The following is a 20,811-nucleotide window of genomic DNA, read 5'->3' as shown; positions in this document are numbered from 1 at the left end:
GGTTACAAACAACACTTTTAGCTGCAACATAAACTAGAAATGCACAAAACATGTACATTAGTTGGTAATATACATGTAGCTTGGTAGGAAAGGTAGAAATAGACCATTACGTCTGTTTACATGGAGTGATCATAGTTAAAGTGGGCATGCAATGATCATGCCCACAGTAAAAGGTCTTTTTTTTTTGTTGTTGTTGTTGCTAAAAACTGTCATTACCAGTTATGACTTCTAGACAGAGTAGCAAGACCAAGAACTGGGTCGAAGGTCAAAAGTCACTGCACTTTGCAGAAATGTCATTTCCAGGGAAAGAACTTCAGCTGGGAGTTCCCGCTGATGACTACAGTTGATAGAAAGGGTAGATGAATTACAGTTGTTTGCATGAACATGATGGTGGTCATAGGTCAAAAGTCAAGGTCAAAGTTCACTATACTGAGATTTATATATTTTTCAGTCATGATTTCAGTTAGGAATGTCCAGTGGTAATTTGGTACAATGAAACGATTAGAATGAAGAAACGATGCATTTCGTAAAGTGACAGGGGTAACAGGTCTAGGTTAAAGGTTACAAAAAGGAGAAAAAATAGTGATAATTTTCTGGTCACTACTACCATAAGGTACGTTCTGTATAAAGATATGTAGAAGTAGTCCTAAATTTGTAAATAATTATTTTGTACAGAGAGGATTAAAGATCAAGCATTTAGCAGTGGTCAAGATGAATGAGCTTCATTCCCATGTAAATTAACTATTTATACATTTACGGCATGTATATCGGTAGTACACCATTTCGTACTCTATAGTTTTCTTTAAATTATTAAAGCAAAATGCACAATCATAGGAAATAATCATTGCCAGATTTTGTGTCACATTGCATAAAAAATGACAATTTTTACAGCTGCGTAATAAACATCACACACCCATCTCTTGGTTTGATCGTGACGTCATTACGGACGGTGAACGTCTGACCGGGAACCAGTTGAAAGCGCAGACTTCGCAGCAGTTTGGCCAAAATCACACGAGCAGCAAGCTGTTGAGCGAATGGAAAATGTACACTGTCGGTATCATCATTGCATTTATACTGTAGGCCCTACTAAGTTTCATGAAGATAACTTGAGCCATTTCAAAGAATATGGGAAAAAGGTGAAATTTTACCATTTCACCTGACTTTTGACCCCATGGCCCAAAGCTTTTCCCAGACAATGTTTACCTGGTATGAGTGTAGTACATGTTTACACTAAGTTTCATGAAAATACCTTCAGCAATGTAGAGATGTGGAAAATATTGACACTTTAAGAATTTGACCTTGACCTTTGACCTTTGACCCTGAGCGTGTGCACCCAAAAGTTCGGGGACCTAATAGGCACAGCTTTGTCCGTTCATATATGAATGCATATGCCAAGTTCCACTGGATACCTCAAACATTTGTTTAGTTACGCTGTCCACAAGATTAATTACGGACGGAAAGGTGGAGGGACGGACGGACAACCCGAGGTATACAATGCCTCTGGCGACCCTTCATCGCGGAGGCATAAAGATGGTCCTGCGTTATTGTCACGTGTACTTGTACTTTCATTCCATAGAAATTGCTTGCTATTGCAGGGGCTTGGTCCAGATTAAAGGGGCTGTACAGTACTGGTTGAGGTGGGGATTCATGTTTTTTTACATTCCTGAGTGAGATAATGAGGAACCTCTTATTAAATATGAAAGAGCATGTAATTTTAAGAAGGATTCAACGTTCATTTGATGAAAATTGGTTTTCATATGGCTTAGATATCCAAAAAAAGTGATAATAGTTAAAGACTACAGGCCACGCCTTTTATTAGGATCTCTTTGTTTCACCTTGTTTTAATACATCTCAGCCATTTCAAAACCGATTTTCATCAAATAAACTTTTGATACCCCTTAGAATTGCATGCTCTTTGATATCTCATAGAGTGGTTCCTGAATATCTCGCAAAATGTTAAAAGCTAAATTCTCACCTCGACCAGAACTGTGACACACCCTTTAAGTGAGAGAGGTCTGTCGGGGGTCTAGGGCCATTACCCCCTTTGGCAATTACCCCGGACCCTTCCCTGACTCTAACCGTACTCCTACATCATGAACCTAATTCTAACCCTAACCCAAACTCTAACCCTAAACCTAACCCTAATCTTTACTCTAACCTTATCAGTAACCAGTATCTAGCTGGGGGTATTTAAGTTATCCTCAGGGGGTACTTGCTCTGATACGCTGTCGGGCGCAGCAACAATGAAAATATGTTGAAATCTGTATTCTTATACTAAATTGATTTGTTGGTACCGAGTTTATGGGTTGCATGTAAATACGTGTCTGTATTTTAGAAAACGCGTATCCTCTGATTTGAAAATAACCTGAAATCACCCACTCATGTGGTGGCAGTTGTTCATGGGGCAGCCTCCCCACGACTCGTCAGTATGCCAGGGGGTCATCACGAAAGCACGCAGACGACGGACTAAACGCACCATGGGGTAATTTTTGCGTTGTGACAACATAACGTCCCTCCACCGTGGCGTTAAAAGACAATTAAGGCGTAATCATGGTAGAGATGTTCGGAATTGTTGGACATACCAAGGCGAAATGCTGACCGATGCACGACCGTTGTCCCAGAGAGAAGGGAAAGTAGGCGCCAATATGTTTAGGTCTGCTCGTGGAGACATGGCAGCGAAAGTAAATAAATAGATAAATAAATGAATGAAGAAATAAATAAATATTCCAGGCTGTTGTTCGCAACAACATTATAGGCCTATATTTATATGATAAAAATATGATAAAAACCTAAAATGGCATTAAAACGCTTTATCCTGGCGAGGAAAGCGCATGTTTTAGGAACAAGACACCAAACAGGTTAGTCATCGCATTCTTCAACATTATAGGCCTCTTTATGTATGTATATATATATATATATATATATATATATATATATATACTTATATAGATATATTGGTTGCTTTTCTGCTTTTGTGTTTACGTCCCAAGCCCTTGAAAAAGACCGGTAACTCGGCTGAAAGCTCGGGAGAATAAGAGGCTATTAGTGAACACACTGCAACGTTTGCGAGCAGTCATTCCTCCGTCACACCTATACATAAAGATAATGCAGCACCCACAACATACGATGCCAAGCCTGCTTCACCTTTTGACACGATGATACCGTTCACAATCTTTATCTCTCTCTCTCTCTCTCTCTCTCTCTCTCTCTCTTTTCATGGAATAGATGGATGCAAACTCTACTTATTGTATTCTATAGAGCTTGAAATATACCCAGGTTGGGAAAACTAACCCCAATATCTATAACTGGAGAGGGAAGATTTATCAAAATGATTACTACTGGGGCTAGACGTTCGCTGTATAGGTTGTCTTTCCTTGTTACGAATACCTAGTACCAGTGGCGTATCTGGGGGGGGGGGGGGGGGGGGCAAGGGGGGCACGTGCCCCGGGCGCCACTCCTAGGGGGCGCAGAAAACGAAAAAAAAAACGAAGAAGAAGAAGAAAAAAAAAAGAAGGAAAAAAAAAGAAAAAAGAAAAGAAGAAGAAGAAAAAAAATCGCCCGGAAAGGGGGGGGGGGGCAGAAAACCAAATCAAACAAGATAAAAACAAAACATGATGATGCGGACAAAATGACCATGTTTATTGTGTTCACACAAGAATTCCATGTTCTGTAAACTGAAATACAAAATTTTTCGGCTCGATCGCCAAAATTTATATAAAAAAAGAAGGTAAGAACAAAACGTGATGATGACGCGGACAAAATGACAATGTCTATTGTGTTCACACATGTCATTTTATATTTAGCAGGCAAAACGTTTTACGGAGCAGCGGCTGCAATTTCTTTCGTTCTGAAACGATCGCCAATTGGATCAAAAGAAGGCGCCAACGGTTTTGAACATGGGGGGGGGGGGGTAGGGGCGCAAAAAACCCCCAAATCAAACAAGATAAGATCTAACGTAATGATGACGCGGAAATATACAAATTTCGGCTTACTCGCTCGTACGGTTTAGAGTATTTTTTCAAGTCCTCAGTTTGTTGGTATAAATCGTTATCTCTACGGCCGTCACTATATCTTGATTAGAATTGTAAGATTTAATAAGCAAAAAATGACAAGAGTTCCATGTTTTGTAAGCTGAAATACAAAATTTTCGGCTCGCTCGCTCGCTGCGCTCGCTCGCCAAAATTTATCAAAAAACAAAAACAAAAACAAAAACGTGACGATGACGCGGACAAAATGACAATGTCTATTGTGTTCACACATGTCATTTTATATTTAGCAGGAAAAGTGTTACTCGGAGCAGCGGCTGCAATTTCATTCGTTCTGAAGCGATCGCCGATTGCATCAAGAGGACGCCAACGGTTTCGAACATACGGGGGGGGGGGCCCAAAAAAAAAACAAGTCAAAAAAGATAAGAACAAAACGTAATCATGACGCGGAAATATACAAATTTCGGCTCACTCGCTCGTACTATAAAACAGAGTATTTTTTCAAATCCTCAGTTTGTTGGTATAAATCGTTATCTATATAGTCGTCACTATATCTTGATTAGAATTGTAAGATTTAATAAGCAAAAAATAAGCTGAAATACAAAAATTTTCGGCTCGCTCGCTGCGCTCGCTCGCCAAAATTTATATACAAAAAAAGTGATAAGAACAAAACGTGATGATGACGCGGAAATATACAAATTCGGCTCACTCGCGCGTACTAATTTAGAGTTTTTTTTAAGTCCTCAGTTTGTTGGTATAAATCGTTATCTATCAGGCCGTCACTATATCTTGATTAGAATTGTAAGATTTGATAAGCAAAAAATGACAAGAATTCCATGTTTTGTAAGATAAAATGCAAAAATTTTCGGCTCGCTCGCGGCGCTCACTCGCAAAAATTTATCAAAATTCATTACATTTAAATCACTCTCAAAATACCCCTTTTAAGTGCTTGAAAAGCATATCATGTGCTCTTGATTTAAGGTCCCTACCGGGATGGGGTTGGGGTTGAACACTTTTTTAGAAATTAGGGGCGCAATTTTCGCGCTTGCCCCGGGCGCCGTTTTCCCTAGATACGCCACTGCCTAGTACAGTCAATTTGATTAACTCGCTTCGCATGTTGGTTAACCTATCCGCATGCAACGTGACCACTATTCCCTGGCCATAGGTTTGTGTGTGAAAGTAATGTGTGCAATGACTCATTGGCAGAGAAAGGGTTAACTCACAATGTGTCGCCTAATTGTTGGAAACGCTCGGGGCGGAAAACTTCAGGGTCATCAAAATAACGATCCATCATGCACATTGCAAAGTGGCTTGCCTGTAATAGCACATGAAAGAATGAAGGACAAGAGGAGAAGAATGAGTAGGAGAAGAAGAAACGAAGAAGAGAGGGAAGGAAAGGAAGAGGTAAGAGTAAATTGTGCCCTGCAATCATGTAGCAAACATCACTCATCCTGTTTACACAGGGAGGTGGTTTCCACCTCCCGAAACCACCTCCCTGGTACACCTAAATCCACAAATGGGTATCTAAAATCTGCACTTATCTACTATCTATTTGTAAGTAAATAGACCTACTCATTTACCGATAGATGTTCGTAAATCCGAAAATGTAAAAAGAGCCAATGGTTTCTGAGAATATTGTGGCGTCATTCCAAAGGTTCGTAATTCCGAAGGTTCGTTATTCCGAAAGCGAAATAAGGTTCGTTATTTTGAAAATGGGACAAGGCTCGTCATTTAGAAAGTTCGTTAATCCGAAAATGAAATGAGATTCATTATACAGAAGTCTCTTTAATTCGAAAATGAAAGGAAGGTGCGTACTCTGTCGAACCTTCGGAGTTTATGAACCATATTCCGCTTTCCGATCAATTAACCTTTATACTTCATTTTCGGATTAACGAACCTTCGGAGTGACGAACCTTATTTTGGTTTGGTTTGGTTTAGTTTGGTTTGATTTGGTTTTATTTCTGCCTTTTCCCAAATCACACATTACAAAAGAATACATACATTTAGAAATTAAATATTACACGACGCATAAGCTAGCATAATGTCGTACAAATGAATTCAAAGTACATAATATACATACACTATGAACATGACAGTATTTGATGTATGAGACGTATGGCATAATATCACAACAACAACAAGAACAAAAATGTTCAGAAGGAAATCGTGAAATTAACAATTGTAAATTATGTATGAAATGATTGATTATACATTCAGAATATGTCATGTCGTTACACTAAACAGATTTCAGAAAAAAATAAAAGAAGGGGATTTGAATAAGTTAATTATAAAATTGAGCATTTTTAGACCTTATAATGACAGAAAAGCAGGAGACCGCGATCATAAGCAGTAGCTTGACATGGATCGGGGCCTCGGGGTAAAATTCGAAACTTAAATTAAATTTACATAACAGTGTAACGGACGTGTCTGAAAAAATAGAATCAATAATCAAGCCCAAAATATCGTAATAATTTGTGAAGTCAAAATAAAGGGGAAATTCAAAATAATAATCGTTTATTTATTTTCAACAGGCATAATACGGTGCTGAGGTGAGTGCTGTGCTGTAAAGGCAATTTAATTAATTTAACATTTGAGCATATAATACATAATTAGGTTTATTTCTAATATATTTATATGTCATATAAAATTATCTATTCCATATTTCTGTTTACAATATCAGTTCTAATATACTGCAAATTACTAAACTCCTAATATACCGGTATAAACTGTTTATGAATTAACATAAAAAACCCAAAATTTCTTATCACTCATACATTATTATATTTCGATAAAAGTGACTTAAATTAATATAATTTAGTGGTTGCCTTTATTTGCTCAGGGAGATTATTCCAAACGTCTGGTCCATGGTGTCTAATTGACGCGTGAGCTATCATTAACTTGGGATTATGGAGGTGATAATCTTTGGAATGTCGAGTTGGGTAAGCGTGGACGCTGGAGTTCACAATGAATATATGTTGTGGAACGAGGAAGGGAGGGTGTTGGATGTGTATTTGTACATGAATATTGCATATTTCGTTTTCGGATCAACGAACCCTCGTAATAACGAACCTTACTTCATATCGGGATTAATCCACCTGCGGAATAACGAATCCGTTATTGTAATTTTGTACCGCATGGCTTGTTGTAGAGACACGTATGGAATACATACCACGATGTGACTTCCTCGGGGTAAATGGTACTGTCCAAATGTGACGTCATTACCCAATGTGCGGCTCGTTCCTTGTACAGGCGGATACATTCGCAACGTCTCCTTTAAGACCTGAAAATAAAAAGACGAAGAAACACGCATATAAACCAAAGGTATAGACAAACACATACATGTAGGCCTACTCACATTAACTACCAAGTTTGGACTTCATAATCGGTTTATACTGTCAAACGGAGAATCACTGAATTAGTCTATGCGTTTCCAGATAGCAATAGCTTGACGCCAAAGAGACTCAGATTACGTAATTCATCAACCCCTGGTAAAAGCCAACAATTAAAGACGTCGACACTTGCTTTCATGTGTTGTAAAAACATGTCTTTTTGTGAACTCTTTCAGACCTTTAAGACCGATAAATTTCCATTTCCGTGTAGCAAAGCAAATGCAAGATGAATTGACTCAAGATCTATTCTTTTTTTTTTATTAAAACAGCGGAATTACCATAATGAGAGAAAAAAAGAACCCCCCCCCCAAACAAACATGGAAATAGATTTCATAATATAGTGTCATGTCACTGTAATGTCAGTCTATTCTTTACAAAAGCATTTTTATTCCCATTAGGTTAATCAGATTATCTATAGCTTGCGTTGCACATCGGGTCATCGAACGTCGTTATTTCGGCCAACACTCAAAATACTTATGCCATTATCGAAGACAGTATTTCAATGTCTGTACTATTTGTAAGTGTACTATTTAGTGTGGTTGCTTGCAATATATATTTTTTTATTCATGACCTTGTGTCATCCTATAATTTATTCGCTGTTCTTTTCAAACACTTTAAACGCACGGTCTTCGAAAGCGGAGTATTTTCAACAACTCAAGCGTTTCGAAACTATTTTTCTGATCAAATTCTTTTCGGAATGTTCCTTCTAAATAAAAAGTCTCATGAACGACGCTTTGACTAAGAGAAATGAACAAGACGATTGGAATATACAATCGATATGTTGGATAGCGTAATGCGACACATTTACAGTGACTTGAAGATAACAGGTCGGAACATTCTAATTCTTTGACTGACGTTAAAGATATATTACCAATGAGAGGTACTCCAATCTCATGACGTCATCATATGAAACGTTCTTCTTGTCTCCTATCACCTCTTCTAGCTCCACTTGAACTCTTCAGGTATATGGGAGAGGCACAGACAGAAATGAATTAATGATATAGGCTGAAGTTGGAAGTGATGACGATGTCGAGTAAGCTAAATCTGCATTACTCATTTAAATCATGCAGAAAAAAAAAGAGCTGGAATCATAATAGGTATATATTAGTTATGACTCACTTTTCGTAAACGCTTGGAAATCTAGAAAGTTGTTGAATCGTGAAAGCCAGAAGATTACTTGTAGTTTCATGGCCTGTAAAAAAATAACGACATGTCAAAAATCAGCAACAAAGAAGTCGAATTGAAAACAGTTCGAATACTATTTTTAGTATACCAGGATTTAATGGAAACAAAATTATGTCATCGTTACCATGGCGACGAGTTACTAACAACAGGACCCAGGTGTGACGTTCATTAGGTAATTTGGCCTACGTACGAACTGGGATGGATTTTAGGAGTTTCGTTCATGAGCTCTCTTCCGTCAAAGGGGTCAAATTCTCCGAAAGCGTCTTAGCGGGTAAAATCCTGAAGAGAAATTGTCAGTAAAGAGAGAAAAGTGCGTCAACGTGTTGCCATTGTTTACGTCCCCTTTCTCTTCGTTAGGCTTCCTCAACCAATTCCTGTAAGCAACTCCTTAAAACACATCTGTTTAATTCTCAATCGTGAATGAAACATGATTGTTATAATTTGAGTCGTTTTGTGTATGTTACTGTATAATTTGTACATGACAGTTTTTTTTTCTTTTGTTCTGAGATTTATTTCGTTATGTATAGTAAGCATTTTGTTTTTGTTTGTATTCCATCTGCTCTAGTTATCGTATTTGAATATTGTAGGGTGTGTATTATATAACTGTTCATGTTGATTATGTAAGAGCGCCATGAGCATCATTATTGATGGATTTCAGCGCTTTATAAGAGGTCACTATTATTATTATTATTATAATTATTATTATTATTTACTCCCAAATGATCACTCGAATCTATCAGTCACTCGCATTAATCACTCGCATTGATCACTCGCAAATGATCACTTGCAAATGATCACTCGCATTGATCACTCGCAAATGATCACTCGAATTGATCACTCGAATTGATCACTCGCATTGATCACTCGCATTGATCACTCGCAAATGATCACTCGCATTGATCACTCGCAAACAGGGTCGCGGAAAATGTATTTTCTTTGTCTTTGTCTTTTAAATGCAGGAGGGGTGGGTTGGCGGTCTTGGGGTTGACCATTAACGTACTATACGTGCTTCATCCCTCTACCTGCGATGAATAAGGTGATAAACTCGTCAATCATCTCCTCCATGCCAAAATCATCGACGGCATGGTGGTCGCAGGCGATGAGGATCTGTGTAAGGATATCCAGGGGGAGTTCATCTCCACGCTCCCTGGCGGCCTTTCTCCTCGTGATGACGTCACTTCCGGTGTCGCGTATCAGACGTACGGCCTCCCTGACTTCGCGCCGAAACCTGCGTGATTTCCTCGAAGGATCCAGCTGGCGTATTGGAGAAAATATGGCGCATGTGATCAAGTCTCCTCTCTCTTTTTTTTCTACCAAAAATATTCTCAGAAGAACAAAAAACAACAAAACGTTATTTCTTTTTTTTTTAAATGATAAACTCTTTGAACCAGCCAGGTGACTCCCTCATTCTACAAAAGTCACAGGCACTTAAGATTAGCGTGGAGCAATGATTTAAACAATTCGTGCTATACGACGTCAAAGAACATACAATCAAAATGTTAACACGCGTATTTGTTTCGTTTATAACGCTTCATTATCACGCACGTTGCTATGAATAAAGTTGTCAAACAACAGACCCTCCCCTACATCTTCACATATCACTTGGGGGTGGGGGCATCCACGTGAGGAGAGTGAGCATTACATTTTGGCCACAAAAGCAAAACAAATTTCAAATCTTGGAGCAAAAACACCCAGATTCACATTATATACCCACGAAAGTTTGTGATCAACCCCCCTCCCCCCCCCCCCCCCATCCCATTACCAATCGTTCCACTGCCCGTGTGTTGCATTACTGTTCAGGCTCTCATTTACTGCATTAAAGGGTGTGTACAGTTCGGGTCGGGGTGAGGATTAGCTTTTAACGTTTTGCGAGATATTCAGAAACCACTCTATGAGATGTCAAAGAGCATGCAAGGGGTATCAAAAGTTTATTTGATGAAAATCGTTTTTCAAATGGCTAAGATATCCAGAAACAAGGTGAAACAAAGAGATCCTAATAAAGGTGGGGCATGTCGCCTTTTATTATTATCATTTTTGGGGATATCTCAGCCATTTGAAAACCAATTTTCATCAAATAAATGTTGAATCCTTCTTAAAATCACATGCTCTTTCATAGGTTTCTCATTAAATCTCACTTAGGAATGTTCAAAACATACATCCCCACCTCAACCACTACTGTACAGTCCTTTTAAGTCCGCCACACACAATACGACTCACGACACTAATATAGGCCCTACTGCAATCCTGTGTTGTCTTACCCTAAGCCATGGCTTCATTACAGACGACATGATTCCCTTCAAAATCAGGGAGACGGCCCTTGGGAAGGGGCAATTCGGCTCGTTGATGACATCGATATCCATGCTAAATCCCACCTATATCCATGACACAAAAAAGCAATTCCTTACACAAACTTTTACTGTTAATATAATACTAAATTTTGCTGTCTCAGATGCCAGTAATTATATACATATGACTGAGCGATACAAAACAAATCAAAACAAGTAGACATCCCGAGTTCGAATCCAGCCACCCTGGTCCCGGTTTCTGAGGTTAGCGGATTATACCAATGATGGGGTCCGGAGCAGCGCGTCCAGGGATGGGTATGGCTAACGGCAAGACCCTCTGGTAGAGAAGTGTCAAGAAGAAGCTTGCCTGACTTATGATTATTATCATTATAATTAAGATAATAATCTATTTCCATTATTATTTTTTCATCAGTATTGTTATTGTGATTTTCATTGTCACTATCATTTATAGAAGTAGTAGTAGTAGTAGTAGTAGAAGTAGAAGTAAAATACAGCCGTAATATCAACACAAGTTCAAAGTGTTAGTGATTGTACACCGTGCACCTCAAAACGAACATAAAGTCGCACACACTGATTTTGCGTGAGGACTGAAAATAAGTGAAATGGGTCAACCTAGCCGAACTTGACTTTTTCATATTTTCTGATAGAGCGGGTCTTCTTTTACATTATGCTAAAATTTGGTATCATATAACGGGCAGGAAAGTGTGTGTTTTTTAGCAGTTTATCTCAAACATTTTTGGTAGAATAGTGTGATTAGGTGTGTCTTTAGAATCCCTTTTTCATTTCTGAAAAACTTTGTCCACACTCTTCATTTTCAACTCTAATAACTTTTGAAACGATAGTGCTACTGCTTTGAAAGTTGGCATTAATTATGGACAGAATGTGTTTATGAGGCATGCTATATTTCAGTTTAATCTGATAATCCCTTCATTGTTGTTACTATGGTTGTTTACTTCCTGTTTTTTGTCCCATTAATCGCACAGCCAGCACGGTTTGGTAAAGATTAAGCGCTTGAATAGACACTGTACTTCAGAGCCTCTTTTCTCAGTTCACTCTTTTCCTGAGTTTGTGCTTTCTTTCCAATATTTAGATAGGTTAGGAGAGTCCATTTGATTTGAGTTATACACCATTTTAAAGCTTAAAGTCTGCTCTTTCAGAATGTGGTCTTAACTAAAAATTCATGTCTAGCGACTTTTTGTTTGTTTTGAGGTGCAGGGTCACATATACGTGAACAAGAGCTTCTTCTGCGTCAGTGACAATCGAAATATTTGTAAAAAACACAAAGACAAAAAAAAAACAACAACAACTTATGTGACTGGCTGGTACGCTGTATTTAGGGCCTACTGTATTTTGATAACAATTTTGTGCCCAACTTCAGTCTGGTATTTTCGTCGCTATGTTTTACTCAATGCAGTCGGTAAGTACGTCAGGCCCCATTATTCAACACGTGTTCTTGTCCTTCAAGTCTTCGCAGAAAACAAAGTCATTATGAGCGAAAACAGACGTTCAGCAATCAGTACAGTTGTGTTCATCTGATATTTTAAAGGTAGCTGTTTTTCATCTCTCTCTACATAAATTTGTAGGTATTTGCGACAACCCATTACTTTCTCTTCTTTTGTTTTAATTTCTTATTTCAGAAAAGACTTTATTTCTGCGCTTTCAGTAAATACCACAATCAGTCATATTTCACATTTTCACCACATAAAGTTAATAAACTACAGAAAGAAAGAAATGTAATAAGGTAAAGAAATGATAAACTGTAACTCAAAATACAAATATCCTCTAGACTTAAGCTGATCTTGAATATCAAACAAACATGCCATGTTGTCAAGTATAACGACACTTAAGCATCCATAATGCTTTACTTTCAAGCATCCGTAAAGCATTCCATGGCTTTACTTTTGTGATTGCGCCCGCTCTTGTCAAAGTTTGTTACTATTGATGTCGTTTCTCGCAGCTCTACTATATGGCGCCATCGAACCAAGTGAAATAGCGTGTTTGTTTGTTTGTGTGTGTGCGTGTGTGTGTGTGTGTGTGTGTGTGTGTGTTTTAAAGAAGCCTTACCCTCGCGATGACGTCAAGAGTGACGATGCTGAACTGATCCATCATGCGCACTTCCTGTTGACCGTCGGCAAGAGGAATCAGATGCTTGATGAAATTATCAGCGCTTTGGTTGAATCCCCCTACCAAGTCTTTGAGAATACTGCATAGAGAAACAAGAGGAATGTCGGATTTAAGTTTGACGTAACGTGGTTACACCACTGACCTCAATGCTGGAAAAATCAGTGTGTTACAAGACTTGAATGCAGTATATATGACTTTAAATGCATTTGAATTATCCCACATGTTCCCACTGATACAGTTACCATGTCACGACTCGTGATGTGATTACTCTACACCTGGTTGACTCTGTAATTATGTTTACGCTCTTAAATTTGTTTGTAATTTGATCCTAGCACAACCCTTGATCATTACGTTGGTGCTGACCATGGAAAAAGGAATTAAGCTTGCGTGCCTACATTATACTACACATTAATATTTATATACAAATCCTTAAACAAGACTATGGAACTATTTCAGAGAAGAGAATTGTAATCAACTGCATAACCCTACGATTGGAATTGCTGCTCGCAACATCAGTCAGCATGTCTTTTTGAAGTAGGTATTTCTTCCTTCTAAGAGAATTATATAGGTCTATCCCTGATACATGAATGTGCGCGGCAAACATGAGAATAGAGAGTGGAGAATGTTAATTATTGACACCTGATAGTTCGGTTACAGCTCGTTATTCCGAAGGTTCGTTATTCCGAAGGTTCTTTAGTCCGAAGGTTCGTTATTCCGAAGATTCGTTATTCCGAAGATTCGTTAATCCGAAAATGTGATGAGGTTTGTTATTCCGAAGGTTCATTAATCCGAGAATGAAATATGGTTTGTTATTCCAAGTTAATGTTCGTTAATCCGAAAATGAAACAAAGCTGTTTATTCCGATGGTTCGTTACGGATCCTATATCATTTCGTATCAAGGAACCTTCGGAATAACGAATCCCATTTCATGTTCGGATGAACGAACCTTCGGAATAACGAACCCTATTTCATTTTCGGATAAACGAGCCTTCGAAATAGCAAATCCTATTTCATTTTCGGATTAACGAACCTTCGGAATAACGAACCTTCGGAATAACGCCACAAATGTTCGGATTAACGTACCCTTTTTCATTTTCGGATTAACGAACCTCTAGGTATAGGGAATTTGCGTGTTTCTGATCAACAAACCTTCGGATCAACGAACCTTCGGAATAACGAACAGCATCCGATAGTTCATCTTGCGTGGTCACTTACTGTCGTTGGAAAGCGGTATTAATCAGGGCTCGTTTCTTTTCCCATCGCGAATGGCTTGTCTCTGCTAACAGCCCGTTTCCCGCGGCTCTCTGGCCGTACAGCGAGCTCAGATGTTTGTAGTCTGCTGCCGGTTTAGGGTGGGCGCTGTTCGTAAGAAGGCTCTGAAAACGAGGAAAACAAACTTTTGGAGACTTTTGGTCGAGTCACATAGAATCATTTTACTCCTTGCGTTCGCATAATGTCTCGTTGACTGTCACTGTATATGGACAGAAAGGTTATCTGAGGTAGATTGGAATATAATCCGAAATTAGCTTGTTCGTGTATAAAGACCTATTTAGTAATTAATTCATGACTGAGAGCAATGACAATTATTACAGAGACTGATCGATGGAGAAAGGTAAATCTGAATAATACATCAATATGATTATTCTGTTATATTGACTGCTTAGAAATATCCACGGAGATATTTTGTATAATTATAGATCTCCCCGAACTTAAGGAATGATAGGCCAACAGTCATTCTCTGAACAATCAACGGTTTGGAATTATGTCTTCCTGTTTCGACATATTCTAAAGTTTCATTCATCGGTGATTATGATATATTATAATCACCGATGAATGAAACTTGTCCATAGCGGCCACCCAGGGGGATTATTTTTTAGTGGCCACTTATGGCAGGTGGCCGCTATAGACAGATAGCTGCTTACGCAGATTTGACAGTATAGACATGTATACAAATATCATACACACAAACACACACTATGTTGCATACATTTTTACATATTAGATTATTTCAATGAAGTTAGAGAAATTGTTTTGCGAAAATAATGTCACGTCCAATTAACGTAGTCTAAACTTTAGCGATGAAAAAATTGTAATTTATATTACGACTTTGCGTAGCTAACGGTGCGATGATGTTGTCTAAAAAACTAGACAGCGGTCAAATTCTTAAGAGAGTGAGCTATATTTACCTTAATGAATCTTGCGTCCAAGATGAAAATGAAGCTGTAATGTAGGATATGTAATTTGTGAATGATCCCAAACTCTTGATACCTGTTTAGAATTTAAAAGAGTGAGGAAAACTAATGAAATGTCAGACAACTCTACTTTATGATATGACTGTATATATAAAGTGAGGAATGTCAGACAACTTTCTTTTATGATAATGACTGTACAGTCGATGCATAGGCTATATACTCAGACGTTTGTGCCGGGAATTACTTCCCTCCGGATAGGCAGCTATTATAATTATTAGGTGACTTTTGTCAGTTTTCCTCTGGCTTTCTGCTGCCCAGATTACATGTTGAGTACGTGTTTCATTGTATTGTGTTCAAGCTATGCTATTCTTTGACACTCCTTCATAAATCCACAGAAAATAACTGAGCCTATTGTTGACTATCACTTGCCTCGATTAAAACAAGCATACAAAAAAAAAAACCCCACACAGATTATAACCAATAAATACTTGTATTCTAACACAATATTCACATTTCATTTTGTTTTATCCACACCTGAATTTCCTTCATGATGAACTGAAGAAGAAATAGATGAGAAATATGTTGTAACGATACGATATTCTTCTGTGACAACGTACAAGGCATATGTTAGCTTTCCAATGGCATCCTTTTCGATGTATTCTGCCACAAGAGTGTAATTCCCCCAGATGAAACTGTTGAGAAGATAATGAAGCACACAAATAACTGAAAAACAAATAGATTTGACAGCTACTACATTGCTGTCGTAATATCAGTCAATCAAAATACTCACATCTCCCAAAAACTAAAGTTAAGCCGAAGAAAGGCATTATCACAATAATTATGTTCACCAGTCTTTCTGCCTATATGTCCGTAACCACAAGATTAACACACACACACACACACACACACACACACACACACACACACACACACACAGACATTTATTAATGTGTATTGGTTTCTGCTTCAGGGTGTATGAAGATAAATTGAACTTGAACGAAATGAACGAAATGCCGCCCCTGTTGTTCCACTTGACAAAGCTTTAAATTGGCAAAAATCTTGTTGAATCAATATCTCTCATGAAGAATATACTCAACATAATGTGTATTATAATTCATATAATATGTATATGTATATATACATATATAGGCCTACATATATATATATATATATATATGAACATACATGGAGAGGCGGCGATAGAAAAGACAGAGACAGAAATACAGGATAAAGAGGGAGAGAGATCAGAGAGGGAGTTTGATCATTTCTATTTTTGGTATCAATCTCCAGTGTAAAATCTATTTTTCCTCTGGTTGAAGTATACCTCGTACTATCAAATAGACCGAAAATGTTGATTGTGGATAGGATTATAGCGATGATCTTTTGCAACTTATCGTGGAGATAAAGATATCTTCTCACTAGAGTTTCACCGAGGCGCCTGCATAATAATCACTAAGAGGTATGGATAAGAGAAATAATCCAGCATAAAAGTCAAACAAGCGACCATGTAGAATAGCTCTCCAATGCTTGATGAACTTGCTGGGGATTCCACGAGGGCTTTGTACTTTTAGTTCAGAATGAGAGTAGAGCAAACAATAACAACAACAAACAAAACAATATCATACAAAACAAAACAAAACAAAAATCAGGACAGTAAGAGGTGGAGGAGAACATGTGCAGAGCATGTGATGGTATGCAGACTCCTGCTCACCAGTAATCGCTGAAAATTGCTGGATCGCGGATTCGGTGAAAATCATGTATAAACGATACTGGGAGTTACCGTTTATACTGATACAGTGTACTCCAATTATAACGAGCACACGGTTACAGCACGGTTACACGGAACACGGTTACAACGCGGTAAAATTCTATGTCCCAAAACTGTTATTAGATTTACTCTTTGGTAATAACGAAATTTCGATATAGCGAAAGAAAACCGCCGGTGTTGACGACTTCGTTAGAAAGGGAGTATAGCCTATATACTGTTGTCCGGAAGACGCGGGTAAACTTTGGTACAAATATACCCTCAGTTTCGGAGGGTATTGTGCTACTTCATTCCAAGTGGGGCTTTGCTGTAGTTTGTTTGTATTTTGCGTCAAAACAAATGCGATCTGATATTTTGGTGTATTTGTTAAACAGAATGGGAGTAAGGTATAGCTGAAAGAAACATTTTCGGAAATCAAACCATATAGTATACTTATTGCCCAGCTCATTTATTGGACGTTTTTGAAACATTCCAAGTTCGTTATTTAGACATTTTTGTTTTCAGAACGTCTTTTTGTGGAAAGTTTTCGACGCATTTAAATCGTATCAAATGGACGTTGAAAAATAAGTTTTTAAAAGGGTAAAAAAAAAAAAAACTTTCACTATCTTTAAGGACCTGTTGAAATCCTTTCGGACGTCAAAGACGTCAGAAAACCTAACTATTCAAAATGTTCTGAGAATGTTCGGCGGACGTCCAGAAAACCTTTAAAAACCGTCTAGAACGTTCGAGAAAAAGTTTTATGAATGTCTAAAAAAGTCTTATGACCCTTTCCAGAACGTTTAGAGAACCTTTCACATTCTTCTAGAACGTTCAGAAAACCTTTTAACGTCTAATGCGTATGACAAACGTTTTAAGAACTTTTGGAAAACTTGCAAAAAGTCTTACAACTTTTTAGGGATGTCTATAATTTCCTATAAAGCCAGCCTGCACGACTGCAGATTCGTGTTTACGGTTTCCTCTAACCTTTTATGGATCATAAACTTCAACATGGCCACGTGGTCGATAACTTGGTCCTTCCCATTAAGGCGAAACCATTATCCACTTTTCTCTCTTCGAATGCAAGACATGGTTTATCGCTGTGAGCTATGTGTTGAATAATATGAACAAAGAAAATGGACTGTGTGGGTTGGCCTCTGTCGGAGTGATAAAGTTATTGGGCAGGTGGCCATGTTATAGGTTATGGGCCATAAAATGTTAGGAGAAACCCTAAACACAAACCTGCATTCGTACAGGCTGGCCTGATGATTTGACCACTTTCATTGACAGATCTCATTCATGTAGTGAGACATGCATTGTTCCTTCACAATAACGCGCAAAGATGGAAAAAGTGCACTTTGTCATTGTTGTCTTTAAAGTTAATATGCTCAATCATGCATGAAGTTTGCCAAGACGATTAGGTATTAATGCAAAGAGTTCCCCTTTCTTCACAACCAGCATTGCGCTCTCCACAGCTTATAGTAGCCCTCCAAAGTTGAAATGAAATGAAATGAAATGAAATGAAATGAGATTTTTATTTACCAAACAAACAAACAAACATCGTCAACAAAGTCACAACAATTGATAGGTAAGATATAGTTTGGCAAAAAAGAACTGGCAATAGCGTGCAGGCTAGTCGAGGCCAGTCCTTTCAATGATATAGATTATAATATAACGTATTTACAATATTCACATAAGAATTGTTATATGTACATAATTATTTACATGTTTTCATAGGGGATCATTATTATATTGATAACAGATACTTTCGCAATGATGTCCGAAAAACATTACGGGTGTTTATCTTTTTGACATAATGAGGAAATCCTCTCCAAATTATACTGCCTGCATATGACAAGGCGTGTTTACCTGTTTCAGATCTGATTCTTATTGATTTATAATTCATATTATTTTTAAACCTTGTATCATAATCATGGTCAATTTCAAAACAATAATCAGAGATATCGTGCGGTAAAGTATGGTGGATTAGGTCAAACATTACAGTTCCAATTACAAATTGGTATAGTCTGTAAACATCTAGCATTTGTAAACGATGAAATAAAGGGTCAGTGTGTTCCCTAGGTCCTTTGAAACAGATTGCACGCACTAGTTTCTTTTGTAACAAAAATATAGATTGAAGATATGAGTGGTACGTATACATCCCCAAACTTCTAGTCCATAAGACATACGCGGAAGGATAAAGGTGTTATATAGTAATTGTAAGATTTGTCTAGGCACAAGTTGTCTAATTCTAAATATGATTCAAATTGTTTTCCTCATTGAGGAAGAGACACACTCAATATGTTTTCGCCATGATAAGTTTTCGTCTATATTAACTCCTAGAAACAAAGTCGAATGTACCTGCTGTATAATGTCTGTGCGTACCATAATATTTCCATTTATCTCCATATGTCTACGTTTACTTTTAAAAACTATATACTTTGTTTTGGACGTGTTGATTGTTAATTTATTAGCATACACCATTTCATAACGTCTAAGAAATCATGTTCAACTTCCTTTAAGTCAATATTCTTAGTTCCAGATGGAAAAGAATGAAGTAAACTCGAATCATCCGCAAATAATCGAAAATTGAAATAATCTGTGGATTGTGGTAAATCGTTGATATAAATTAAGAACAGAGTGGGTCCCAATACAGATCCTTGTGGTACACCACATGTAATCGGTAGTTGTGCAGACTTATGGATTACCTTTTTTTTATTCGCACTGTAGAAACCAATAGAAGACGTAGCGAGCCTAAAAACGTTTTGTGATATGACTGTTGTTTGTGGTGTATACCTGTCATGTATTCAATGTTTATTTTGTTGTGATACCTAATGTACAAAGAAATTCCAGAGTGGACAATAAAGTAATCAATCAATAAGATCAAAATGTGTGTTTTTTTACGTTCATTAGAGACGAAGACGTGGCGGGCTGTTGAACTTTAAAACCACTGGTCCCACAGCCGCTTGCTTGAAAACATATCTTGGCTCCGAAGAAGTCACATTAAACAAGTCAGCGGACTTTATAAAAATGTTTCGTGAATATTCGAAAAACTTTTTGTATTTGCTGGGTTGGAATTGGACGCTTTCAACACGTTTTCAACACATTTAATAAAGTAACGTTCAACACAAAATTGGTCCGGGAAAAACGTTCTGTACACGTGCAGTACCGAACGTTTAATTTTGTAACGTCCGATAACGTTTACATACGTTTTGTAAAGGACGTTTCATTTGTAACATAGGCTATGCCTAGTTCATAACTACGATTGCTTTGCTACCAAATAGCTTCCTAGTATATTTCCTTGTATTGTTATTTATCCAATCTATGTTTGTGTTTGTGTGCATGTGTGTGTGTGTGTGTGTGTGTGTGTGTGATATTTCTTTCTTTTTTATTTGTCTTTTCCTGGAGATAAATTACTGGAAATTGTATACATGCCTTACTCAATACCTTGTTCTTACTGGACCTGGTATATGGCTGTATTTGACGTGGCCATACTTGACGTAAATGATGTAGCCGCCGATCAGAGCCGCAGGACCCAAGATGAGAAGCAATATGACGTAAGAAGCAACAATCAGCAGGATATTACCTTCCATGACCAGCGTTGTTTGATGATACAACACACCTGTACCTGTTACTGAAGTACAACAGCAATCATACAAAGACAATATGAAGCAAAAATTTTGCACTTCAGTCTTTCTGCGATTAGATTTGTAAACAGAAAGATGAAAGAATTGACAAATGAAAGAAAAAAAATTCAAAAATTTAGTCTGAAATATACTTTTCCATGTTCTCTGTCCCTGTGCATAATTAACTTGGACATGAAGGAAGAGACTTAGATCTAAATGTGATTTGTGAATAGAATTCAATACCACTGTTTACTATGTGCAA

General features: G+C 37.7%; 1 protein-coding gene across 1 annotated transcript; it reads right to left on the bottom strand.

The window, feature by feature from the left end:
* Positions 1-885: 885 nt before the first annotated feature.
* On the bottom strand, positions 886-20,516 carry LOC139731723 (cholesterol 24-hydroxylase-like). Its single transcript, XM_071642602.1, has 11 exons — positions 20,382-20,516; positions 14,206-14,366; positions 12,931-13,069; positions 10,819-10,932; positions 9,583-9,814; positions 8,495-8,567; positions 8,247-8,331; positions 7,156-7,266; positions 5,210-5,301; positions 2,583-2,655; positions 886-1,023 (listed from the first exon to the last, which is right to left on the bottom strand). The coding sequence occupies exons 1-11, from the start codon at positions 20,514-20,516 to the stop codon at positions 886-888; spliced, it is 1,353 nt and encodes a 450-aa protein (XP_071498703.1).
* Positions 20,517-20,811: the final 295 nt, after the last annotated feature.

This window comes from Diadema antillarum, unplaced genomic scaffold, assembly GCF_040938485.1.
Source record: "Diadema antillarum isolate AM-2024a unplaced genomic scaffold, OU_Dant_1.0 seq00000383_RagTag, whole genome shotgun sequence".
Classification (NCBI taxonomy): Eukaryota; Metazoa; Echinodermata; class Echinoidea; order Diadematoida; family Diadematidae; genus Diadema; species Diadema antillarum.
This window is presented reverse-complemented; position numbering and strand designations above follow the sequence as displayed.